Genomic DNA, 27,500 nt, shown 5'->3' on the forward strand with positions numbered 1-27,500 from the left:
AGCACTTAGTGTATGCATACTTATTGGCGCATATGCCTTGCTTGCATATGTTCGGTACTAAGCTCACACGTGGACCTGTCATGAGCGCTGCACTCAAGTGAATAAATGGTTCTATTTCCATACCAGGCAGCCACTGGTGCTTTCTAAGTTTATTGTTACATTTATTGTTGTAAGTATATTTATATTTTTAATATAGTACTTTATAATTTGTTTCCTCTTGAAATAGAAATGCATAAATTCCCCTTTTTGGCTGTGCTAAATATGAAAGTAATTTTTGTGGTTGGTTATAGAAAAAAATTGTGTGCTCAGAAGAACGAGGCACACAGCTTGAAAAATCCGATTTTTGGGAATGTGAAAAAAACAAAAACTACTGTGTCAATTGTTTTAAAAGTTCATACATTCTTTGGGAAGACATAGTAAAATTTTTGAAGACAAAAATTGCAGTTACGCACGACGTGTGATGACCATAAAAAAAGAGTTAGAATATATTGTCCATACAAATACCCACAGTTGAAAAAAAACATGAATTTACTTAAAAGCGGCAAGGTTGTATTTTAGCCAAAATTTTGGTTGTTTTTGGCTAGCCAAAATTTGATTTTTGAATAAACCAAAACACTTCTAAGTCATTGTATGGAGAACTATTTACAAAACATGCAGAATTTGATAGTGATCGGATCATTTGTCTCCAATTAATCACTCATACAAATTTGAAATATGTAGTTTCAGGAAAAACGCGTTTAAAGTGACATTGATGCACCTGACTAAACCTAGTACCTACACCTTAGATGGCTATAAATCAAATAATACACATGTCTGCAAAAAAGCTGGTTTGATTTTTTTGCGTTTTCCTAGTGAGACTCTTTTTGGTACATTTTCGTTTGTAGGAACCATCAGGAAGGTCTTTCTGAAGCGTCCAATAGTAGTTTGCCATCATTCACATATATAATACTTGTATATCTTCATGAAATCGTTCACCTTGCTCTTCAATCACATGTTCTAAGTTCTCTGAAGAAAATGTAGTTTAAGATTCATTTGAAAATCTAAAACTTAAACGATGTCCTTGTAGTAGCTGTTACTCTGTAACAGGGCACTGGCCATTAGGGGAACATGCGTCCAAAATGGGTATGCCCTACAACGACATCTGCCGAGGCTGCAGCATAGCAGGGAACAAGGAAACAATTTTCCACTTATTCTATGAATGTCCAGTCCTAGCACAGATCCGGCACAAAACACTTGGAATCCATCAAGCACCAAACCTTGAATGGATTCCTACTAAAAGCATATCCGACATAAGTAGCTTTATCGAAACCTCTAAATGGTTTGAGAGAGAAAGTGAATCGTAATGGCAGGTTCTACGAATACTCGTAGTATATCAAAATGGCACATCAAGTGCTAATTAAGCCCGATAGACAACAGGGCTGCTTTCCTACCTAGTTATCTACCTCTTTGTAGTTAGGATCTTTGTTATTGTCTAAACATTTCCTTATGGGTTCTTTAAAGAACTTTAAGTCAGCCATAAGCCGTCGAATATTTCTATCTTATGCGGATGGTACCTTTCCAGCACTATTACATAGAGATAGAGCACAACCAAACCTTGATCGGCTGATGAGGGATAGCCTCGCACTGGCGTATATATCTGAAAAATGGAAGATAATCTTTATAAGACAAATGGGATAGAAAAACACTGGCAAAATCCTTCAGGCTAATTAGTCTAACTTCCTTCTTATTAAAAGTATGGAAAAGATCGTGGATCATGAAATAAGGTCGAAGGCGCAGAAAATTACACTACTTTCAGAGTTCGTTGGAAGGAGGCGAAGTAATTTTATGCGTCTTTCTTGACATCGAAGGTGTTTTCGGCAACACGTCTCACTGCAGAAAAGGAATGTGGCAGCACCTACTAGTTTCGCTAACTGACAATAAGATCTGCTTGGTGTGCACTCGATTTGCTGGTAAATCCCGGGGCCGGAAGCCAAGCATTGTCACGTGGTTGAACACCATGGTCCTCCGACCGACACACACTGCTTCAAATGACAGCAAAAGAGTATGGCAGACGTAAGGTAATTTCATCCCAGCGGATGATTATCAAAACGATAAACTTCACTAAGAAGTTCAAGGCTACCCTTAGTAGTAAGGCTGAATGGAATTATTTCACACTCGAGCTACTGCTTCGAGATAGTAACTACAAGCAAGTGGTAGATCAACGGGTCGAAAATGTCGGAGGGAATTGGTACAGGAGTCGCAGGACCACGTACTGAACTCTCCATACCTATGAGAAATTTTCCGCGCTTTTTTAAATGGACGTTTTTGTCATACTATAAGTGTGCTTAGAGATAAACCTTCAACGCAATTATCGAAACGGGCGTATAACCATACTTAGCGACTGTCAAGCGACACTTAAAGTCGCTTAACTCTAACGAAATATGAAAAAAATGTCACACTAGGTGTGCTGATGAAAGTTAAAACCACTGAAGTTTCTTGTGGGTTTATTTGTTGTTTGATAAGGAGTGTTATGTTAAGGTTTTGAAAATGTTGCTATGTATTCCAAATATACTCGTATTTACATACTTGGACAAAAACTTTTCAATAGGCGGAAACCAGGCGCAAAAATATTTCGTGTAGAAATCTGTTTTATACATGTATAGACCATCATCCTTCAAGTCGGTGCCACTATAAAGCACATTCTTCAAAACCTGAGTTCATACCTAGCATCACATTCAGTTATAATAGTTACAAGCAATTTCACATATCTTGTTTTCACCACGCTATAATATGGCAAAAGAATGCGTGCGAATTTTAAAACACTCCCAAGGGCATTCAAAAAATGCGTGTTTACATTTTTTATTATTATTTTATTTTTTAGTTTTACTTTAATTGGCGAATGGTTGTATGAGTCTAAAGCGATGGTTGCAATATTTACACACACGCACTCAGTTTCCGCATATGTTCCTCAAATCACACATAAATATGCATATATACACCTACACAATGACTATTTGGCCACTTGTAGCGGTATTCATACAAAGTCAAAAGCTCAAAGAGAACATTATAAATGTATATAAATTCACCAATACAACAAAATAATGTTCTAAGTAACTATTATTTTCGTCAACTAGTCTATTTACATGAATTAATGTCATATAATTACGTATTTTCTTAAATATTAATAAAATGTCATGCGTTTGAGTAATTGCCTCTTAGTATTACAGAAACATTATTCGATATTAATTAATTAGCCTGCAACTAAAAGATTACTTGAAATATCTTCTCCAGTAAATACGGTACTTAATACTAAATAGCTATTTTAGAAAAATATTTTTTGTTTTAGAAAAATATACTAATAAGCAAAAGATATTTATTTAACATACCTGCATCGTCGTATCCAATATGATATTACAGCGATACCGGCTATGACAATTGCACCCAAGGCACACCAAAATATGGTCTGCAAGTAAATAAGAAATTTGACAGTTAAAAATATATAATATATCTAGTTATAAAATGGTGTAAATATTTCCAATTTTACTTGATTTTATATAAAAGAAAATTTGTCGTAATGTCTGTACCACAGTTGCCGTGGCGTATGAGTGACTTTTCGTATGCAACTGCTTTTTTACATATTTATTTAATAGTGTGTATTATTTACCAGTTAACGACATTCAGTATGAATTATCGCCAATCTCAAGCAACACAATGAGCTGGTGTCTCGTACGACTTGTTACGCATATCTGTTTGCATGTATAGTTGTATGTGTGTGTTGGTTATTGTTATGTGTGCAATTGCAACTGGTTATCATGGTTAACTGGGCTTGGCGCTCTGTGAAGGATTATTTTCATGTGCGTTTACTTTTTAAGCTCTAGGTGCGAATTTTAATTGGCGTAATATTTCTTACTGCATGAAATTCAATAGTGGCAACAGGGTTGGCCATCCTTGAAATTGTTGGGCGAGTTAAAATATGAGTAGCCTTAAACATTGAAGGTTTTAAATTTGTAATAACCTTTTTTAATTAATTTAATTAATTGTCTTAATGAATTATTATGTTGAATCATATATTACAATTTATTTAATACAAACTAGGAGTAGTACAAAGCCTTCAAAGACAGTCGAGAGATTGTTGAAGATTGTTGCCTCGTTCTGGACGTCCTTCAACCTCTTCAACTGAGGACTGTATTAAAAAGTTGTAGGATATGGTGCATGAAAATCGTCAGGCAAGTGTTAGAAAAGTGGCAAGAGAGCTTGACATCTTTCGCGAGTCCGTTCGAATGATCTTGGTGGATATTTGAGGTACAAAATGCGTTCATGCTCTACTTGTACCGATGAAGCTGACTTTTTTCTTTCAAAAAGTGTAAGATTGTGATATAATTTAAAGCTAAAAACCAAACAGAAGTTGCCGCTCTGTGAAACCCATTTTCAGTCGATCGAAGACATTAAACAAAATTCTTTCAAGGAGCTGAATATGATTCCAACAAGTGCTTATTGCAACTAGTGAGAATTACTTTGAAAGTTCGGTATATTTACACAGGCCCTTTCAACTGAAAAGGTGTCTTAAAAGTCTATAAATTGTATGAAAATTATCATCCTTTATTACTATAATCAAAATACTCAGTATATTATCTCAAATATAAGATCTTTTAAAAATTTATTTTTGCATTCAACTGGTATACTTTATTTAGCATAATTAGGTGAAAGCGATTTAGGTCAAAAATACACCATTTTTACCATTAAAATTTGTTCATTTGAAGGCAATTTCATAACAGCACACTCATGGAAAACCCGACAGCTAACATTATAATTTTCGCTAATTAACTGCTAACAACATAAGTCACTCAACGCAGCCTAAATATGCTCTGTTGCGATATGACTGGCAACGTTTGTCTGCCAAGAAGGAATGTAATTACACAGCACACCCCTACTTGATTGTCGTCCTATTGTGCACACTAATGACGCCTTAATATCTCGCGCCTATGGCGCATAGAATCATTTAGACAGCCGCCTGCTGTCATTATATAGCAAATTGATGACAATTTAAGCACAAATTCTGTGCGGCGTTGCATGCAAGAATGCAATTCTTTCAAGCCAAGTGAAAACTTTTTGGCATGTCACACTCGCAATGAGTTGGCGAAAAATGAAACCACATAACGGGCAAACAACAAATAATTCCAGCAAACAGTAGTTAATGGACAACATTTAGGCAGACTTTGCACATTGCACTGTGGCTAACATTTTCGGTTATCTCTTGGCATGCATTCGCTTTTCCTACGTTTCTTGGATGTTTCAGTTGTATTGGCATGCTGCCAAGGCGTATAAAGTGAGTGCTTGGGTGGCTGTGTATGTGTGTGTTGGCGCAGCAAAACTGGTATGCGCTCGAATGCAAACCAAAAATGAACTTTCAAGTGACGATTGATTTTTATTGTTTTACAATTGTATGGAAAATTATATTTTTTGGCAGTCAACAAATCAACAGTATCACGGTGTGGCAACACCATGTATCCGGGCACTGATGAAAACCAAAAATGGACTGCAAACGCATACATTTACAAATGTTTGTGTATATGAAACGAATGTTAACAGTAACATCATCTAAATATTTACATTTGACGTTTGATACATAAATATGTGTATTTGTAATTTATTTGTGTTTGGCGTCTAATGCAGGCATGAGTTGTTGTGTGAAAGTTTGCTGCAGTGTTGCCATTTTAGCCGAAAACTGAATATTTGGTTTATGTTTTTTGAAACCAGAAAAACATAAACTTTCGTTGAAGCCCTTCTAAAATAAAAAAAAACCTAATAATAAGTTGACTTTGGTCTGGCACTTTGTATGGGAGCTATACCGGAGCTGTATGATAAAGTGATCTGATATGAACCATTTCTTGGGAAATTGCGCCATTACTTTGGGCAATAATTTGAGCAATATTTCTTGAAGATATCTTGCCAAATGGAAAAGCTTTCCATACAAGCACTTGGTTCGGATCGTTCAGTTTGTATGGCAGCTATATGCTACAATGATCCGATGTAAAAAATTTTTGGGGAGATTACGCCATTATCTTAGGCAATAATTTGTGCGTAATGTCTTTGAGATATCTCGTCAAATGGAAAAGTTTTCCTTACAAGCACTTGATTCCGCTCGTTCTGTTTGTATGGCAGCTATATGCTGCAGTGATCCGATCTGAATTATTTCTTCTGAGATTATGGCCTTACCTTAGCCAATAATTTATGTGAAATTGTTTGACGATATCTCGTTGAATGAAAGAGTTTTCCATACAAGCACTTGATTCCGCTCGTTCAGTTTGTATGGCAGCTATATGCTACAGTAGTCCAATATCGGCTGTTCCAACAAATGAGCAGCTTCCTGGCGAGACAAGGACGTGTGCAAAATTTCAGATCGATATCTCAAAAACTGAGGTACTAATTTGCATATACCATATACACTCGGACGAACGAATAGGCGGCTCGCTAAATTGACTCAGTTTGCCGCGTTGATTATTTATTTATATATTTTAAAGAGTCTCCGACGATTCTTTCTGTATCTGAGAAACAACATACCAAACTTAATATACCCTACTGAAGGCATAAAAATACTTACCTCAAAAATATTACTGTTTAGTTGTACTAGAAATTGCTCTACATGACATGTTTCGAAAATGTATATGGTCTCAGGTTGAAAATAGAAATATTCAATATACCTTTTTAATAAATTTGGCATTTATATAAACCTTCAAATCGGCAACTCTGTAATACCGTCGTCAGCTAACTAACAACTCAACCACATATCCACAAGAACACGCACATAACTGTTGCTACAGCAGTGTATTGCGGTGCGGCCAATATGTGTGCAAATTTACTTGTCTTCCGCACCCAGTCTGTGCAACGGCGGTAATACTCGTGAGTAAATACGCCGTTATTCAGCGTTGTTCATTTAATCTGCCCCTGTGTATGTGTGTGTGTGTTTAATGTGCGCGCGCGTTGCATTTGCATGGAAATTATTTACCCTCACGTATTGTGGCTGTTTATCTGTACATGTTTGCTTTATTTAGTTGTTTGTGTGTTCTCATTCATTAGAAAATTCATTGTGCATGCAAATTCGGTATTACCGAATAAATATAAATTTGAAATTAATTTCGCGCACACACAACAACAAAACAACAATGAAGTATTAATTTTTTTGGATAAAATTCGACGCGTGAAGCATACACTTATTTGGATTTAATAGATATGCGAGGATAAAGTAAATTTTTCAGTTTTAAACCGAAACATTAATACTATGATTATTTTTGGAGGAGTCTATTTATTCGTAGATTATATCATTATGGGATCTAAATGAGAGATCATCATCACAAAAAAAAATCTCAAAAATATTTATAATTCGTTCCAAAGATTTTGGCGTGTCAATTTCCCTATCTTTTGAACTTACTACAATTATTTAATACAGCTAACAGTAAAGTGCTCTTTGGCAATTGAGAAATTTCTTATAAATAATACCTAATTATTCAAGATTTCTTTTCACACTCTCAGAAACGCCATGCAGTGCGAACCAAAAACGTTTTTGCTGCTGAGCAGAATATCTAACAAGACCCGAATGAGCCCTTCCGCCATCGCGCACAACAAATGGCGCTTTGCCCATCCACTTTATATAAGATTTTTCGGCGGTATTTTGTTTTGCGGCCTTACAAAATCCAGCTCGAGCAAGAATTGAAACCATGCGACCAACAATTGAATCACATGTTCGGTCAATAGACAAAAAAGCTTTTGTTCAGCAAGGAACCTCAATTTTTGGTTGAATGAGTACGTTAGCAAACAGAATTGTCGCATTTGAAGTAATGATACTCCCTAAGCTATTGTGGAGACGCCACTACATCCTCAATATCACTCTTTGGTTTGCTCCAATGTCAGAGGGAACCATTGTTCCAAAAATCTCTAAAAATGTAAAGTTAAAGCTATTGGGCACAACACTATAAAGCCTTTATCATCGACTTTTTCGTGCCCGAATTCGAGGATGTTGACTTGGCGATTTTAACACCAGGGTGGCCAAAGAAGACATCTTTGGTACAACAGTTCGAAAATTCGGGGTCCATGGCGAAACCTCTCCATAAGTATAGGCTGAGGCTGATCGCAGGGACCCCAAATATGGTTGTCTGTAGTACTAGATTCCAGCACAGGGAAATGCGTGAAGTTACTTGGCTGTCTCCAGACCCAAAAGTTCGAAAGCAGATCGACCATGTTGTGATAGATGGACGACATGTCTCCAGTGTCCTTGACATGCGTATGCTCCGAGGTTCTAACATCGACTCGGATCACTATCTTGTTGTAGCGAAGATACGTGCCCGCCTTATACAGCAAAGCACGGCCCTTGAAAAACACCGCGAAGGTACCACGTCTAGAAGGTGTACGACCTTAAGTTTCATCAGTTTAGTGCTACATACCATACGATCAAGAAAGCAATAAATTTATTGAAGGAAATTTTTGGTGAGTGGACCTGTATTGTGGCCTTTCAAGTCGTGCTATTTAACACCGCTAGAATATTTTTTGTGAATTTAGTCCTCTTTGTAGATAAGTCGCTAAATATACGCAGATAAGCCCGAGACAATTGACGCTTTGCAAGAGTGGCGTGTTTTTGCTGATATAAGGTCCAATTAAGCAAAACTTATTTGAAAATTGGAATTCTGGGGTAGAATTCATTCGAGTCAATCGCGGCGGTCACTATTTATTATTACTTATTTTTATAAGAAAACTAAATTTTCTGCTTAAAAACCACGTGCCTAAAAAGCACCCTTTATGATGTAAAATTCAAAACGATGAAACTCACTTTTGTTAATAGATATGATTTGATTAACGAAGCTTTCGTGTTTAATGAAGATAATTCAGTTTGCGTTAGAGAAATCCTTCGCAAGGTCAATAAAATAACCGAAGATTTATTACTAAATTAATCTTCGTGCAGATGTGAAGCCTCAACTAACCTAACTACTACTTTCTTCTTCTTTACTGGGAGGATGGAGTCATATGTTGAAGTTCATGCAAGTTTTCTGATCATAATTCATTTGGGAGTGGCCAGAAACGATTTTTTTGCAAGTGGCTCAAGCAGCTCACGACTTTCGGTCTTAGACCAAGTATTCTCTGGGTAGCCAAAGAATATCCGTTTGAAGGCGAGCCAAAATGAGAACGCGAACCATCCCTACTCAGGGTTGTACGCTGGGTTGGGACCCGCCTCATAAAAAATCGACCCCAATGAAAACTAATCAACAACCTAACTACAGCTATCCTATCCATTTTTGTCGATAAGAGATTTGGACAATTTTAGAGCACTTTATTTACAATTTTTGAAATTTTCGGAATTTCGTAGATTTAGAAACTTCTGTATAAAAATTCTAAAATTTCGAAGGTTCTGTAGAATATTTTTTATAACTCCTTTCAGAAATTTAGACTTTTTTGTTAGCATTAAAAGTTGTTTGATTGAGTATATAAACTACAGTTTGTACTTACAATCCAATAGTGTGATTCAGCACGTTCTCTCACATTAACTTTCATTTCACCTTGATCGCCTGTGTCACAGAGTTAATCTAGAAAGACAAAATTAATTATATTTTCGTTATTTAAAACTTATTTTATTTATGTTTTATGGCAGATTGATGTCAAAATAAATTCACTAGTTGCTCATGCGCATTGCTGTCGGTAATTTTAGTTTTCAAAATTTACATGATAAGGCTGAATGAGTTTATAAATGTAATACAATGCATAACTTTTCTTTAAAACTTCGTACCATAAATTTAAGAAAGTAAACAACCTAAAAATGCCAAAAATTAAAACCAAATCTTAATAAAATTTATGCGTACATTAAATTTGATTTAAATTTTTATTTTTAAGCTATTTTCGCCATAATTCTTATTTACGTTAACACGCTTTTAAAGCACCTACAAAGCAGCGCTCTTTACATTTCACACCCACACAAATCACAATATGTGGAGGCGTAGCGCCAACGGCAGTCATGAGCAGACGCCCACATGCCTTGCAATGTGACTCAATTTAAGAGAATTGCTTGTAATTGCGGCACAGTTCGTTGCTATCATTTGTCACCCCAACTTGTTGGCACACGCACACGCACTGCTTGATTTCCACTGTGGCGGCAGCAGCCCGTGGGATTATTGGGAATCGAATGGCAGTAAACTTTTGACATTTTCGCAAAGCCTACACAAAACGCCATTCCGCCATTCGGTGATGCCTGTCAAAATGTTATGATTACTTTTAAGTAATAAATATGTCTGCGGCGAAGGCGTTAGTGCTGTTTATCGCTGAAGTTTAGGCGTATTTGCGTTATTTGCAGCTTTCAACGTGGCATTTTTGAGCGTAGAGATTCTTGGCAAATTTGCGCGAATTATTTGCGGTTTATCAAAGTCACCAGTAAAATGGTGTTAAAGTAATAACTTGGAGATAATTGAGTCTAAGACGTGCGTTGGAGTAATTTTTTGGGGAAAATTTGTATGCTGTTTTGTCATTTGCACGGCGTTATGCTGGCGCAAATCTGTGTTATAATGGGAAATGCTAATAAAGTATGTAAAATATTTTTATTTTATTAGTTGAAAAGTTGACAGTAGTATATTTTATTAGGTAATGTATTTTAAAAGCATAAAATGTGCATATTTATCGTGCCTTAGAAATTTTCACACTAGATTTATTTGCTGATATTTTTGTATATGTTACAAAATAAACAATATAGTTTCCTTATTGTTAGCTTTATGAGGCTATAATTCTGCATTACCGTTATAATTTCCACAAACGCCTCAGAGAAAGTGTTTTCAGCCTCCTGATCAGCATCTTGCATAATATCGACAGCAGAAAAGGTTCTTTACAATACAATTCACATGCAATGGACAATGCCGCCCATGGCGTATGAGCAACTTTTTAGCATCTACGACTTAAATGTGATTTTCTTTTTATTTAAACGCAGCACAAACAATAAAAACAAAAATTAAGTGATGCGAATGTCGAATGTTTGCACATAAATCCAAATAAGAAATCGAAATGTAAAAAAATTCTTGCAAAATAATATGTTTTAATGTGTATACAGTTGTTGATATATGAAAATCTATGTATCACATATGTATATGTGCATATATGACGTATATTTGAGTTTCTAATGTAGCCGCTTCACAGCTTAACGTAATCGTATTAGCATTACCAAAGCTCACAGTGGATTTTCTTTTGAATTTTTCTATTTGCGTAAGTTAGTATATATCTGCTACTCAAATGTGGCAATAAAGTCTTCTTATACATATGTATGTTATATACTATATATGTATCTTCTTCCTCAGTAATTTTGTTGTTTTTGCCGTTATTAGCAGTCATAATATTATTATTGCATTGGACGACACCAAAACCTCAGACAACTTTGGTGGCGCTTCAATTTCAAGTCACAGACAGTCTTGCGTTTGCCGCCAACTGATTTTTTTTGCTGCGATTTTGACGAGAAAGAAAGCTGTCTTAAGCTGGCGTATAAGGAGAATTGGTGTGAAATTTATGTGTTATCGCAAATTCTGTTAATTTGTTAGATGACTCGTGACAAATTGAAGTACTAGCGGCTTTACTATATTTCTGTTTACGGATGAGGGACAAAGTTGCGATGGCAAAAATGTTGTGGAATTTGGTTGAGTTATTTTTAAACTTTTTACTTGGAAACACTTAAATGTTGAAATATAAAATAGTAGTCTGCCACGTTGAAAATGCCAAAGGAAGCTTCCAAGACTTCATAAAGTATGTATATAAATAATATCCGTGATGAGCTAAGTCGATGTAGAGATGCTTGTATGTCCGCCCGTCTGTATATATATGTATATATATATATGAATTAAGCCCTCACCCGTCATTTTCTTACCAAAAAGCTGCTCATTTGTCGAAACGAATCACTGTATCATATGGCTGCCATACAAACTGTACGATCGGAATAAAGTGCTTGTATTGAAAACATTTTCATTTGACAAGATATCTTCACAAAATTTTGTATGGTTTATTGTCCAAGGCAATGCTATAATATGTGAACAAACTGTTCACTTCGGGCCACTATAGCATATAGCTGTCATACAAGCTGAACAGTCAGAATAAAGTGCTTGTATAGAAAACTTTTTCATTTTACCAGATATTTTGATGGAGTTTTGTGTGCGATATTGTTTAAGACATTGAAGCAATCTGTGAAGAAATGGTTCAAATCGTGTCATTATAGCATATAGCTGTCATACCAACTGACCGATGAAAGTTCTTGTATGGAATACTTTGTATTTGTGACGGGTATATACAAGTATATATATTTTTTTTGTTTAGTGCTAAATTTCTTAAACTTTACTTTTATCTTATTTTAATGTCGCCATTCGCCTCAAAAAATCGCAATTTAATTTTGGTGGCAAGTTTTGAGAAATTTTCATGTTTTAAGTGCTGCCTGAGGATGCGCGCTCAAATAAAAAGCACTCCACAGGCAAATTCGCAACTACACATTAAAATACAAAGCAAACATAAAATAAATGAAAACTCCAACAACAATGCAGAATAAAAGCACTGAGTTGACTAGCGGCAAGTTGCTGACTGAAATGTGTGCCAAAGGAAGATGCACAATTTTAATTGCAAAGCAAAAGTTCACAAAAAGTAAAAGTAAAACGGATTTTACTATTTTTAGGAAATATATGTATTTAAGCAGCACCTCTACCTGCTAATATGGTATATTTGCATTTCAACCGCTACTACACAATTCAAATTTTGCATGAAGAGAAAGTTCCAAGCAAAAGCTTAAAAATCTTTTTTCTCAATTAAAAATTGTCTTTCTTAATGAAAATTCATTTCTCATTAAATTTAACTTCCGCAAAACACTTCAAGTGCTTAAAGTATCTAAAAATGGAGTAAAACTCAAGGCATTAAAGAAGTGAGCACAAAGTCAAATATGCTCCAAATACCAGCACACTTTGCGTTCACTTACATACTTATGTACTTAAATACTTATTTGTCTAACTTTCGATATGCTTTTACGAAAGTTGAACATCTGCACGACGCAAAAAATGGTATCTCTCCAAGTAAGTCCGTGCCGTGGGTGCGCATATCTGTAGTAGGCAAGAAGGCAATCAACACAGCTGCTATGGCGGCGTTTGGTAATTTTCTTGGCAACACGGTTAAGTATACGCCCGGGTTAATTGTTGGCGCAATAAATCGAAATGCACTCAAGTTGTGGAAAAAACTTTCAGTGTATAAAGCCAAAAAACTGCAATATGCAAAACTTAATAGTTATTAAGAAACATACATACAAACACGAAGATATTTTAGGGTTAAAGTTTTTGTGCAAGTTGATGTCGCGGAGTGCTGGTAGGAGCTAAAATTAACTTTGAGCTTACACTTTCAATAGGAAAAATATAATTATTCAAAAATATTTGTTGGTAATTTACATGCTGTAGTAAATAATTTCAATCTCCCAGCAACAACAAAAAAAAAATATTAAAAAAATGTTAAACTAGAATAATATAGCAATGTCTGGTTCTGTTGAAAGATAGAAAAAAATTTTCAAGAACTGGCGACTGCATAAAAAAAATTGCGCGCATATTTTGGCAGTTTTGAATTTTTTAAAAATAGTAAAAACTCAAATTTGGGGATATGGATAGTACCAGATATAGAAAAAACTATAAAAAGAATTTCTCAAAAAAAAGAATCTGATAAATCGGTCGAATAGAACTCGAGTGTGTCGTTTTGAAAAAGGCAGCTTAAAGAAAAGCACGCTTATGCTTCCCTAACTTGCCGAACCAGTTCGGATACCTAGTCAGCGAAATATCTACAACTCCAAACATAATTTGATTTTGAAAAACTCTCTTGAAATTAGATTTTTTTGTGTCTACAATATTCAGAAATAAAGAATATCCCTCAGAAATATTTAATTTCTGTGTTCCTCTTTGACAGCTATGACTAGCAGTGACCTTATTAACCAAACCAGGCTACAGTGTAATGTTATGCTGTTGGTAACATTGCAGTAAATTTTCTGCAAATTATGTTCTGTTCCGTGCAGAGGTCATTTAATTCAGCGCAACATTTGCGATTCTCGTAAAGTATTTGCACCTGAAGTGTGCAAACATAACTGCTTACATCCCCTGCAACCATAAATTAAAATGTAACTGCCGTTATATTTTCCACTTAGAGTATTTTGCACATTATTTACACCCATACGAACAGAAATAAGCGTAATGTAATAACATAACTTTAGGACTTGTATTTAAAGGTTAAATATTAAACGTTTCTGCACTTTATTGTTATTTAACACCCGTAATTTGCTGCTGGTTGGGCAGAAAGTTCAGGCGCTTGTTGTAGGTGAAGTGTGCATACTCCTTGGCAGTGTGCGGAAAATGTCATAATATCATATGAGCAAGTTATATATAGAACTACGCATTATTTCTGGGAAAACTCAGCATATTTTTGATTATTCAACTGACATTAGTTGTGGTTTGCAATTCTTAGGAGGACCTAAGCAAATTTCGGTGAATATTTTCAACAGAAAAGACATTTCAGGAAGCAATTTTGTGTTGGGGTTCGAAAATGTTATTACTGATTACCAAGTGACAAGTCGAGCGTATAGTTACATCAGCTAAAAATATAGTGGGAGGTAAGAGGATACTGAAATTTATTAGTGTGCAGTTAGAACGAACGATTAAAGGTGGACCTTTCCGAAAGGGTAGCGATTTACTTAGATTTACTCTAGAAAAGCTTTGCGACTTCTCAGCTGCTGGTAGTCGACAAGCACTTGCTGATTTGGTCTGAGGCCAAAAGTCTAGTTGTGAAATACAAGATGTTAGCGGAGCTCCTACCCGTTCCATTCCGCAGTTATTGAAACTAAATTATCTGTCCATAGCTCTTCAGCCTTATAGCTTCCTGCAATACTGCTGGAGCCAGGTATCCAAACTAGTACCAGCAGTAGATCTACTGCTACCTTTGTGACAGCCACTTTCGCCTGAAGGACGCTGAAGCCTAAAACTTTAAGTAAGCTTTGATCCATCCGTAAAAACGCTCTCTCCTCCAGCTAGTCCTTACCCTCCCATACTTCTCTTGCTTAAGAGCAGAAAAGCGGCAGCTGTGGCTAGGTTCGGCGGCCTCGTAATCTAACTATTTCGGATTGAAATCAATGTTTCTGAGGATTCCAGAGTTACGAGGCTGGCAGTTTTTTACGTACCCAGATTCTCTGAATGTGGGGGTAGTTTGTGGCTATGTTCACCGGACCTATACGCAGAAAGATATTTAAATACTGATGAGAGCAGCCATTTGAACATTTTTTGAAATTTTTTGTGAACATTTTTTTTTCAAGTGTCTTTTACCATCCAAGGAATATGGTTTCATACAGCCAAACAGCTATCTTTGGTGAGAGACCTCACCTTTTCCCAATGGCTTACCTACAGCAGTAAAGGGCAAGCATGATTTTCTCGTTCTTTTCTGGATGTTGCGTTTCCAGAAAAGCTTTCTGTCTAGGATTAGTCAGTAGGCTGAAGACGCGTTCCCCTCTTAATGGAAGATACGCCTCCGGAGTTTGGTATGTCCTAGTAAATAAATTCAATTCGGTCTTGCTAGGGTTTTTGGAGAGATCATTTTTAGCAACCGAGTTGCTTACGATACTAAAGTAACTTTGAGCTACCTCGCACACGGTATTCAGAAATTTTTCCCCAAACATGAGAACTACATAGTCTGCGTAGGCAATCAGCTGGTAGCCGACTTCCTCAATTATTTCCAGAAGAACACTGAAAACCATGATCCAGAGAAGCGGCCAGAGAGCCCCCCTTATAACGAGGCTATAGAAGAATATGCTTTATATATTTATAGTAAATGCATATTTTCCTCTGTAGCCTTATTTTAAAGCTGTCCAGGTTTCACTCTTCTCATGGAGCCCTTAGCTAAGCTGTGCTCTATACATATCTACATAAACATACATATATTTGAATGTATATTTTTGATAACCCTACCTCACCTAACCATGGACGCACACTGTTCACAGGCTTAACAGTATTGAACGAGTGAAATCCAATCAATAAAATTGATTGCTTGAAACGAAATGAAACAAAAGAGCGGTAGGGGATAGCCGCAGTAAAAATAAAAGCGAGAATTTCATAGAGGCGCGGAAATTGTGTCACAGGTGCATAAAATCAGAGGGAGAAGTTAAGCCTTTACCACTTGTTGTCACCCACACCCCCTCGTCTACATTTCAGCTCTTTGTGCGGCTCTATGAAATTCCCCAGACGAATGTCGCAACGTTGCAGAAATTTTGCAAAATCATTTGCCGTTCAACTGGTGGGATTCGTTACAAATGCAACGTGCTCTATATTGTCGCCAACTGTGTAGTGGTAGCTATGTTGGTAGAAAGTTTTTCGCTTATGTACACACACACTATAAGCTGATATGTATACATGCTAAATATAGGCGGCGGTTGGCAAGTGAGTCGATTGCACTAAGTCGAACGAGTTAATGAGTAGGGGGCAATAAGGTTATATTTTTAATTGGACTAAAGCTGGCTGATGGTGGTTAACAAGAGACAGGTGATTGCATTTCCATTGGTGGTGCAGCTGCAGAGCTTATTGATTCTTAGCTGATTATTATAGTGATTTTTATATACTCTGTTGTTGTGGTGTAAGGAAAATGGCATAAAAGTGGAGCAAAAGTGGCATTTATCGCAAAGAAAGGAAAGATTGTAAAGTATGTGCTATAAAATATATATTTATGTGTTAAGGATTTGTTACTGGGCACGATTTTCTCTCTATTATCCGTATTTATTACGACCAGTTGACGTTTATTGAGAGATTGGATTGTGAGATTGTTATTGAGACACTTTAATTAAGATTTAATCTTAAGATTAATATGCATGGATAACGATTTTTCTTAGTTTTAGAATGGCATGTTTTATTTTTCTTCTAAAAGAAAAAGACTTGTGGAAAATTTTAGATCGACATGTAAAAAACTGTGGGACTAGTTTTCGTATATACATAAGGTCTGACGGACATGAGTGTTGCATCTCCGAAATAACAGTCCTTTGTCGGTTAAAAACCGGGTCTATTCCGGTAAGGTAGAACCGCCTGCGAATTGAATTCCTACATCTTTAAATCCCGTAATCACCAGAGGGAATTTCTATCTATCCGACCTTTCTCACTTTCTCGCTGAACGGAACTTAACGCTTTCCCTCACTAAATCCACAGCGACCATAAACTGGACGAAGAAGTAGAGACTTGACCTTAATATTGCAGTCGATGGCGTTAAGATTCCGACTGACAAGACAAACAATCGTTGTTGGCAACATACAAGGTAATCGGCTGGCCGGCAACCAGACTTCGGATGAAATTAACTTCCGACAAGCTCTGACCGCCATTTTCGGTGGTGCCATTAAAATCTTCACCAACTCACCTTGGGTGAACGGCGTACTTGGAGTCAATCTAGCAACCATCGCAGACGAAGAGCTCGAGTTGCCAAGAGAAACGAGAGAGCGCAGCTTCGTTGTGGATACTATAGCAGGTTTTACTCCTACTTATCCAGAATAGACATATGAAACATATATCCAATATGCAATAAGTCTCCGCTTACACTAGCCACCTCTGTGCATGCTCTACTAACCTTACTCATCTGACACCCTTCCTCCTCTTGTCCGACCCCGTCGAAACAGCACTTTTCCTGGGCTTATCTAATCCTTCCCATCCAAACGGGGATTACGTAGCCATTACAGCAACAACCAATCCCAGACAGCTGGTCACGCTGATTAATTATATACAAAGTCTCCAAAGACACTTTCTGGTTGTCACATACATACTCCATGGCAAACTTAATATATTCTGAATCTAATTATAAACTTTTTTTTGACCGAGTTCTTAATTTTTTTCTTTTAAATTCCATTTTCAGTCAGTGCAGCGTTTCTGCATGCAAATTAGTTTTGTGGGAATTCTGCGTACTGCCAAGTATTTATATATCTACGCAAATACAATTAGCGCTTAATAATAAATAAACAGTAATTATTTATAAAAGAGGTCATTAAGTACGGGCGCCAATAAAAACGGTATTTAGAGAGTGGAATGACAACATAAGAAAGTGGTGAAATGTAAGCAATTAATTTTCATTGTGTTAGGGAGACAAAATCTCATTTCATTTCATTTAAATACGAAAATAATTTAATTAATTACTAAATTGCTATGTAATGCAACAGAAAATTTTAAAAATTATTTTTGGCCTATTAAAATGTTTTGTTTTTGTTTTTCTGTAGTGGCTGATATTTGTGAATTTTGCTGCAATCTTTTTAAAAATTAATTAAATGAAGTTTGAATATTGATGCTCAACATTTGTTTCTCACCTTGTTTCACTGCTCAAGTCTAGTAACTAATTGAATATAACATTATTCGCTTTCTAAAGTAAATTAATTTTTAGTGCTTCTCCGTGCTTAGAAGAGAAAAATCAATTTCAATCACGCATTAAAGTTTTTATATACCAAAAGCGCAAATAAATATTGCATGATATTTCCATTTAGTTTCAATAAATTCTTGTGTTTTGGGTGAACAAAGTTTTGTGCAGATCAATTTACATAAAGTTAATAGTTTGAGCGCACAAATGCATGGAAGTTTAGACCAATAAAGTTTTGATATATTATACAGATAGAGATATACATATGTATATGTAAATATCGTCGCCTAAAATGCAAACTAACGTAACATCACTTTTTATAAGTTTACAGGTGAAAGAAAAACAATATAATAGAAACCACTCTCATTGAAAGAAAATTTGAGTTTTGTTTATAATATGGTTATGTATTGGGTATAACTGATAGCGGAAGCCTAAAATTTTATGTATGTATAGTATATGTAATATGGTGTGGTGAATTGTGAGCAATAAAAAACTCAATATTGATTTTTTTGATGATACGTTGTTTTGCATTTTAGGACCTGCTTTATTTAAGAGAATTCTTGAAATTTTAAGCAATGTGACGGCACTCTAGTGTGTCATTTTCGGAGTGTATACCATATATGTATATACATAAATATCTTCCTTCCGCCTTTTTGTCTTTTGAATTTCGCGGCTATGTACAAAGCGCTACAGAACTCGTATCTGGCTGTACTATACATCTTTGAAAGATCTTGATATAACTTACAAAAAGACGCTATGTATGATTAGTTTGGATATTGCGTTCAACAGTTATAGACGTGTAGACATGGAGTTCGCTAACGCCGAAATTCGCGCTATTTTAAAGGCAAATCCGCTATAGAAACGTTCCGTGAGATTAATGATGTTTTGGGGGATGGTACTCTATCACTTTGAACTGCGGAGGAATGGTTTCGACGATTCAGAGCGGGTGAAAACGACACAAATCATGGAAAACATCTCGTGACATCGCGCAGAAGATGGGAGTCTTTTCAAAACCCTTTGCAGATGGTTTTGAAATGGATACATAAAAATGCTTAATGTTTGGGTGCCGCATGATTTGACGAAGAAAAGCTTCTGGATCGAATCAAAGCCTGCGATATGCTGCTGAAACGGAACAGACTCGACCCATTTTTGAAGCGGATGATGACTGGCGCCGAAAAATGGATCGCACACGACAATAACAAGCGCAAACGGTCATAGTCGAAGGCTGATGAATCGTCCCAAACAGTGGCCAAGCCGGGATTGACGGCCAGGAAGGTTTTGCTGTGTGTTTGGTGGGATTGGTAGGGAATCATCCACTATGAGTTGCTCCCATATGACCAGGGGCTTAATTCTACCATCTACTGCGAACAACTGGACCATTTGAAGCAGGCGATCGACCAGAAGCGTCCAGAATTGGCCAACAGGAAGGGTGTAGTGTTCCTCCAGGACAACGCCAGAACACACACTTCATTGATGACTTGTCAGAAGCTACGGGAGCTCGGATGGGAGGTTTTATCGCATCCACCATGTAGCCCGAACATAGTGCCAATTTATTACGCCCTTGTTGGTGTAAAGTTGAACTTAAAAGAGGTTTGTAAACAGTGGCTGTCCGAGGGGAGGGGGCATCTACGAGGGGGTATTATGAACTTTCCCTCTTGATGGAAACAGATTTTCTAACGAAACGGCGCATATTTGAACTAAATTCGATTACTGAAACTCTTTTTATAAAGCACAAAATAAAGACAAAAAAAGCTGAAAGGAGATATTTGAAAAAATTATATTTTTAATTTTTTTTTTTTTTAAATTTCATTTCATTTACACTATAATTGAAATTAATATTTTATTTTATTTTTTTTAAATGAAACAGGAAATTTAGTCGGTGTATCACTTTTAGACCTCTTTTATAAGCAGAGAAAAGCTAATTTGTGTCTTATTCATTAAACGTAATAAGTTAAAAACTATAATTATAATTAGATAAAATAATTTAATTTACTTCTGCTTACTAAAAACATAAAAAAAGCCAAACTGAAAAAAATCCCGAACGAACGAAAAAGCCCTGAAAAATATTTAAGAAAGTATAGTATATTGGTGAAGTTTGCGTGGCCACGGGTGTAAATTCCACGCATATATAAATAGAAGATTTTTGCATATTTTGTCTATTATATTTGGTTGTCAATATTTCAAACGCCTGTGCTTGACAGCTAAGCGTTGATAAGTACGCTTATACGAGTATGTTTGTATAAAGCCACATATGTACATATAAGTAGTAGCAGCAGTGAGTTCTTTTTATAGAATTATAATAATTTTTATTTTTACAAGCTGATATAAAAAGCGTTTTAAAGATATTTTTATATCTCTGCCTATGACAGCACTGCTAAAATAATTTTTTTGTGAGCAAAATTCGTTTAGTATCGATGATTGATTGAGCAATTTTTGATAAAAAATTCTTTGGCGTATTTTACGCTCTTCACATATTGTTGTTTTTGCTTGTTAAAAACTAACTGGCTTTTATAAATTGGCTTCATGAACAATACATTGCAATCTCTGCCGTTTTTCACGATTTTACAAATTCTCCCCACTATTTGTCTTCATCAAAGCGACAAAATGCGTTTGTGCTTTGTATTTGTTTGTGTGCTAGTGGTTGGTTTAATTGATTAATGAAAACACAGAAATTCAATAAAACTGTCAATTTCCGCAAAGCTATTGAACAAACATACACATTGGCAATTCACTTACTTTCTGTTTTTTTTTTGTGCAGTTGACGCGGCTAAATCAATATCGTAAACTGCTAAGTGACCAGTCTTATGCACACAGAGGACATTAGTGACGTTTTTCCCCACTGCTCGCCGTTGTGCTTAACAGTTATACACCGTCTACAATAAACAGAGAAAACGCCCACAATTTATACACAAACCAGCTGAGCTGCCACTTAAAAGGCTCCCGTTTAGACCATTTCCTGCCACAAAGCTAAGCTAACTGAATTTTCCAAATCAACTTAGAAAGGCAAAAAGAAGGCGGAAAAGCGCAAAAATCCTTTTCCTTTTCCCTTTTCTAATGTTTTTGCTGTTGCTTGTATTTATTCGTTTTGTTTGTTTGTTATTTGCCGCACACGTTTGTCAAGCCGCACCTGCTTTCGAAATTATGCCGAGTGCTCTTTTCAAGCCAAGCAGTGTTTGCTTATTTATTCGCTTGTATGCGTGTGTTCTGTGTGTTGGTAGTGAAATTAATTTCAGTATTGGCCAATTCTAACTCAAGTGTCATAGTATTTTTGTTGATGTCGTAGTTCTTTGAGCTGCGTGACGTGAATGGCATATTGACTACTACTGGACTGCTACCACTGCGCTCGTTTCAGGCGACTGATGTGTGACGTCAATCATTGCCGGTTTTGGCAGACAAAACAAGCCAACCAATGCACTGACGCATTGACAGCGCAACCTGTAAATGACAAATCGAAACATGGCTGGCAAAAAGACTGTTGTTGGTTTTGTTTTTACTTTGTAAATTAATAGAGTATAGGAAATATAAGAGGTATACATATATCTTTTGTGCGATAAAATGCTTCAGTTCTTCAGAAATGTAGAGAAAACCTCACATCCAAAGTGTTGTCGCTGGAGAAGAAGCGCAGTGAATAGATCGGTCGAAGCTAGCAGCACTCCTGCGGGTGAGTTTTCTGAAACACGCTCTCCGTGAACCTTAGCTTTAGACTATCAGATCACTGTAGTGTTTTTTCAGGCAGAAGGGTGCTTGGTCATAGCGGTATCGCGGGCAACTGCGATGAGCTTGCCCCACTCACATCGAAATGGGTAAAGGTTTCATCTTCATCGGCGTCTTGCATTCAAGTACTGGACTAATGGACCTCGCGTGTGCTTAGCAGGCGTTGGTCGACTACCCACTTCTGTCTGACTGCTTGTTTATTTTGGCCTATAGTTGAACTAAGGAGATCTACTGAACTACTTGCCTTTAGCAAAGTTCATCTTACCACAATAGTAAGGGTTCTTACTGGACACTTTCCATAGGAATTCAAACCTTAAGGCTTAAAATCTTTTCAGATGCAAATTTTGAATTTATATAGAGGAGGGTGAGGTTGAGACATCCTTTTCCTTTCTTCAGTCTTTGCAAGACTAAGGCTCAAACATCTCGGTAGCTTTATTGGCTCATTTTACGTCGAGATTTTAAGTTGAACGAGTTCGAAACACAGCTTGAGCAAGTACTGAAGCCGCTTGACATTTTTAAGCGACATCGCTTCGGTCTATGGGCTTTTGAAATGTGCCAAGATCCGACGTTTCCGATGAGGTCCATTTCTGGCTCAAAGGGTATATAAACAAGCAAAATTGCTGCAATTGGGAGGAAGAACAACCTGAAGAGTTTCAAGAGCTGCTTTTTCATCCAGACAAAACAACGGTTTGGTGTGGTTTGTGGGCGGGTAGAATCATCAGTTCATATTTCTTCAAAAATGATGCCGGTGAGAACGCAACAATCAATGGGGACCGTTATCTCGCCATGATAACCAACTATTTGATGACTGAAATAGAAGCTCGTGATCTCGGTGACATTTGGTTTCAACAATATGGCGCCACTTCCTACACAACGCATCATTCAATGGATTCATTGAGGGAACACTTCAGTGAGCAGATAATTTCACGTTTTGGGCCGGTCGATTGACCACCAAGATCATGTTATATCATACCGTTAGACTTTTCTGTGGGGATATGTAAAGTCTACTGCCTATGTCGACAAACCCGCTTTGATTCAGGTCTTAGTGCAAAACATCACGTGTGTCACTCGCCAGTTACCAGCCGAAATGCTCGAATGAGTCACCGAAAATTAAACTCAACGCATGGACCATCTGAGATGCAGCCGTGGCCAAAATTTAAAAAAGATGATCTTCAAAAAATAAATGCTGAAGAATGTTCTTTCGAATGATAGTAAACATTTGACATTAAATTTGAAGTTTTAGTACTATTTCTTTAAAAAATGTAGTGAACTTCGAAATAGGTTACCTAATAATGGAGCGTTCTTTCATCATTGATACATATCGAAGCGGAAACTTTTCAAAATATTAAAACTATAGGCACTTAAAATAAAATAATAATATTATCTTATAATCTAATATAACAAATCTGAAAAGATACTTTTAAGCCAGCCAGTAAACAGAAAGTATAGAGATTAAAGTAAGATAATTAAAATGAAAAAATAAGAAATAGACAAAAAATTGTATCTCTCTAATATGCCTGTATTCATGAAATATGTTTGCTTATGAGCATTGATCGATTAAACTTGAATGTCAATCAAACACAAATAATCTCTTCTAGCATTTTGCCACAAGACATGAGCCACTGACAACGCAAACAGATAAATGCGCCACAATGCAACGAGAGATTTAGTGATCAGCAATGTGCTAAAGTGTGTATATGCTATAAAATACTTGCTGTTTAGAAAACCAACAACAAGTAACGATTTAATTTTACTTATACTCATTTATCTACAAATTCTACGTGCACAAAATTAATCTGTATTGAGCTTGTTGTTGTGCGTTTTTTCGTCACTTATTTATTTATGCATGAAATGCTTATTGTTTGCTTGCGGTGTTGATTACAGATTTCAAATGAGTAAATTTATGTTTGTTGATGTATCTGATACATTGGTGTATCTGATATTTTTGGATGTAATGTGCATTTAATCACCAGATATGTAAGTGTAGTAAACAGTTAATCAGCAGAGCAAGTGTAATCGTGTTGTAAACTGTTATTGCAACTAGTGATGTGCTTTAATAATAGTTGCACATAATAATTGATATACATGTGTGTGTATAAGCAAGCTTTAGTGCTGCTGGTGAATATTGCCATTCGAAGTTATAGTGAATTTCTGTTAATATAGAAATATGTGTAAATTATTTATATATAAATATTATAAAACTGCTGCACATTTCATAAAATCGACAAAAGAAGATGATAACTCATAATTAAGGCTGCCTGATTACCACGTGAGCATAAATAATATTTTTGCTTATAATATATCTTTGTACATGTGGAACAGTATAAATAAGGATTTATTGCTGTAAAGTGAGTACATTTTAGCAGCAAATAACAGCACATATTGACGTCAAATTTCAAATCCACAGAAAGCCACTACTCAAGCCCTGCAATTATAAAATATTTCAAGTAAAATTATAGTGGTTTATAAGCTTAGCGTAATTAAAATTAAACCGACCCCAGCAAACAGAACAAAGTAGCTTCAATTACATTTAAATTTGCTCTTTGCGTTTAATTGCCTGCTTTACTCTCTGGGATTTCACAGCCGGCAATTAATTCTTGTAGTTGGGTTTTATTATATACGCCAGCGCGGCTGTTGAAGGCGTTGCACAGTGATTTATTTGCGTAATAAGAGCGTATAAATATACATGAAATGTGAAGAATGCACTTTAAGGAAGAAAATAAAATTATATTTTATGTAAGTGAACGAAAGTTTTGTGTTTACAGTATATTCTGTTATGAAAGTATGTGCTTTCGAGTGAGAAGAGGTTTTCTCATACAAAGGAACAAAGATATAACTTCTTAAAGCATAGCAGAAATGTTTTGCGAAATTTTGCTTATAAGAAAAATGATGTTTTATACACTCAGAATTTTTGCAAAATATTAATAATATTCAGCAAGAAGTTTCTTACTCCTTGCTTTAAAAGTTTGCTAATATGACATAAAAAATCTCTCTGCCAACTTTAAATATACATTTTTATATTAAAAGAAATATTTATAATAGCATAAGTCCACAAAAACCTTTAAATTTCCTCTTATTTGCAGCCACTTTCACCACTGTTTATTTACTTAGAACCAACACATGCCGTCCAGTAAATCACTCATACGCCCTGCACTACTTTGTTCTGCATTATAAAGCCATTTATCATTAATCTAGGTGTGTCTGTTTGCTGTCTACATATACCGGCGTACCTTTTTAGCGCCAAATTAAGCAATCGAATAAATGAAATAGTCGTAATACAAACTACAAAGCGTAAAAAAGGTTACAATGGAGCCATTTGTAAAAAATTTACACACACGCTCACATGCTGCTTAAACACTGGCCTTTGTACGAAAAATCAAATAGACGATACTCCTACAATATGTGATAAAATAAAATGAAAAGAAATTGAAACATAGCAAATAAAATGAAAGGCAATGAAGTGTAAAGAACGGTGAAAGCAAAATTAGGCGAGTGATAGGCAATAATCAAACTACAGAAGAGTATTTTTTATTTTTTTATTTATTTATAAAAGCTTATACAATGTTAATAACATATGTACAACCTAAAACATGCAGCGCCAGCTTCAGAGGCTATCAGCTGCTACAGAAGAGTAAAGAATATTGAAAGGCTTGTGTAACGAAAATTAAATATTTTTCAGTGCTTTTTGAAGACTACTATACATTAGATGGATAAGTACTAAGTGTGAAGTTTACTTTTTATAATTAGAATTTTGACTTTGATTTGAAGACTATATACTAAACTTAGTTAGTAATTAAAGTTTGGAAGTTTCCTTTTCATAATTCGAATTTCGACATCGTGGGAATAAAAAATATATATGTATGTTGATTTTTCTTGTTCTTCTTATTTGCCACTTCAACCGTGAGTCGATCCGGGCTGAGAACAGATAACTTAGTCAGTTGTCTCCATTTTTTGCGAGATCACGCCAGTTGTACATCCCAAGTGAAGACAGGTCGCTAAGGTTGATCCTTCGACTGAATGCGTGGGCGCCGCTGCTTCCGTTGTCCCCATGTGTCTCGAGTCGAATGAGCGTTTCGTTGGAGCATCATTCTCCATGCTCATTCAACGCATTCACTAGATTTTTAAGGGCTTAACAATACCCATGTCGCCGTGGAGCTCATACAGTTCTTCTCCGCTCACACAGATGCTCCAAGGATCGCCGAGGATCAGTTCTCTCGAAATTATCTCTTACAATTCCAAAGTAGCACTTATTGCCCAGAATTATTCTGTGATTATCTCTAGGCTTAGATTATTGTATAGCTGTTAACAGTCACTTAGCTCACAAGATGTTAGGACCTCGGAATGTATAAACGTTTAAAACACTGAAGACTTGTGTTCCGTCTATCACAACATGATCGGTCTGCTTGGTGGCTGTTCGATCCGGAGACAGCCAGGTATTTTGAAGAATTTTTCTATGCTGGAATTTAGTACTACAGATAACCATATTTTGAGCCTCTGCGAAGTCGATCAGCCTAAGCCTATTTAGGGATGTTTTATCATGGAGGCTGAATTTACCGACCGTTGTGCCAAAGATACTTTCTTTGTTTACCCTGCCCTTAGAGTCGCTAAGCTCGATTTTGACATCGTGGTGGGGGACAGCTGTCATAAGTGTGCTCCAAGCGCTCATAGAAGTCATCTTTGGTCACATCGTCTTTCCCTTCCTTTGGGGCGTGGGCGAAAATTAGCGATCGTTTTGATGCGGATTGCGGCTAGACGTTCATCGACGTCAATGGAGAGGGACTCCCACCACGAATTCCACATCGCATATCCGCTCCTCGCATTTCTTGGACGGCGGGGGGGTCAGCCTTAATTTTTACGCGGACATCAACCTGCGGCCAGCGGCACCTTTCCTTACATACTTGACACGTTGGTAGGGGTGATCATCGAAAGAAGGGTCTCTCATCCGAGACTGGTTTCTTCTTTTCATTGGTCGTATTTTTTACGCCTTCTCACATTAACGCGCCTTCAAACGAATGCTTCTTGGATGCCCAGAGAGTACTTGGTCTAAGGCCGGAAGGCGTAAGCTGCTTCAGCCGTATGTAAAAGAATCGTTTCTGGCTACTTTCTCACATGCGAGAACTTCTAGACACGGCTTTATCGTCCACTACATGTTATAGTGTTCCGATATCGGCGGTTCCGACAAAATAGCAGCGTCTTGGTGAGAAAAGTACGTGGACAAATTTGTGGAAAATATGTCATAAGCTGAGCAACTAGATTGCATGTATAACATATAAATCGACTCAGCACGTCACGCTGATCAATTATGTACATATGTCCATTGCACGATCTCTGACGTTTCGTTCAGGCTGTTACAAACTTTGTGGTAAACTTAGTAACCCGTGTTCCAGGTATAAAAATAAAATAAATAGTAATTTATTATT

At 36.4% G+C, this 27,500-nt stretch overlaps 1 protein-coding gene across 7 annotated transcripts in view; it reads right to left on the reverse strand.

Annotated features, from left to right (window-relative positions):
* LOC105231164 (slowpoke-binding protein) overlaps nucleotides 1–27,500 on the reverse strand; it is an 85,280-nt gene that overhangs the window by 45,244 nt on the left and 12,536 nt on the right. For 6 of the 7 annotated variants that reach the window (XR_007423160.1, XM_049459715.1, XM_049459709.1 and 3 more), the window contains exons 1-2: nucleotides 9,475–9,537; nucleotides 3,366–3,442 (exon numbers count right to left, since the gene is read on the reverse strand). Coding sequence is in view for 6 of the 7 variants with exons in the window: in XM_049459715.1 (XP_049315672.1) it covers nucleotides 3,366–3,371 (6 nt within the window). In the remaining variant the exon portion in view is untranslated. Of the gene's footprint in view, nucleotides 1–3,365; nucleotides 3,443–9,474; nucleotides 9,552–27,500 lie in introns of those variants that run through there. The other variant, XM_049459722.1, reaches the window with a different exon arrangement.

This window comes from Bactrocera dorsalis, chromosome 1, assembly GCF_023373825.1.
Source record: "Bactrocera dorsalis isolate Fly_Bdor chromosome 1, ASM2337382v1, whole genome shotgun sequence".
NCBI classification, from domain to species: domain Eukaryota; kingdom Metazoa; phylum Arthropoda; class Insecta; order Diptera; family Tephritidae; genus Bactrocera; species Bactrocera dorsalis.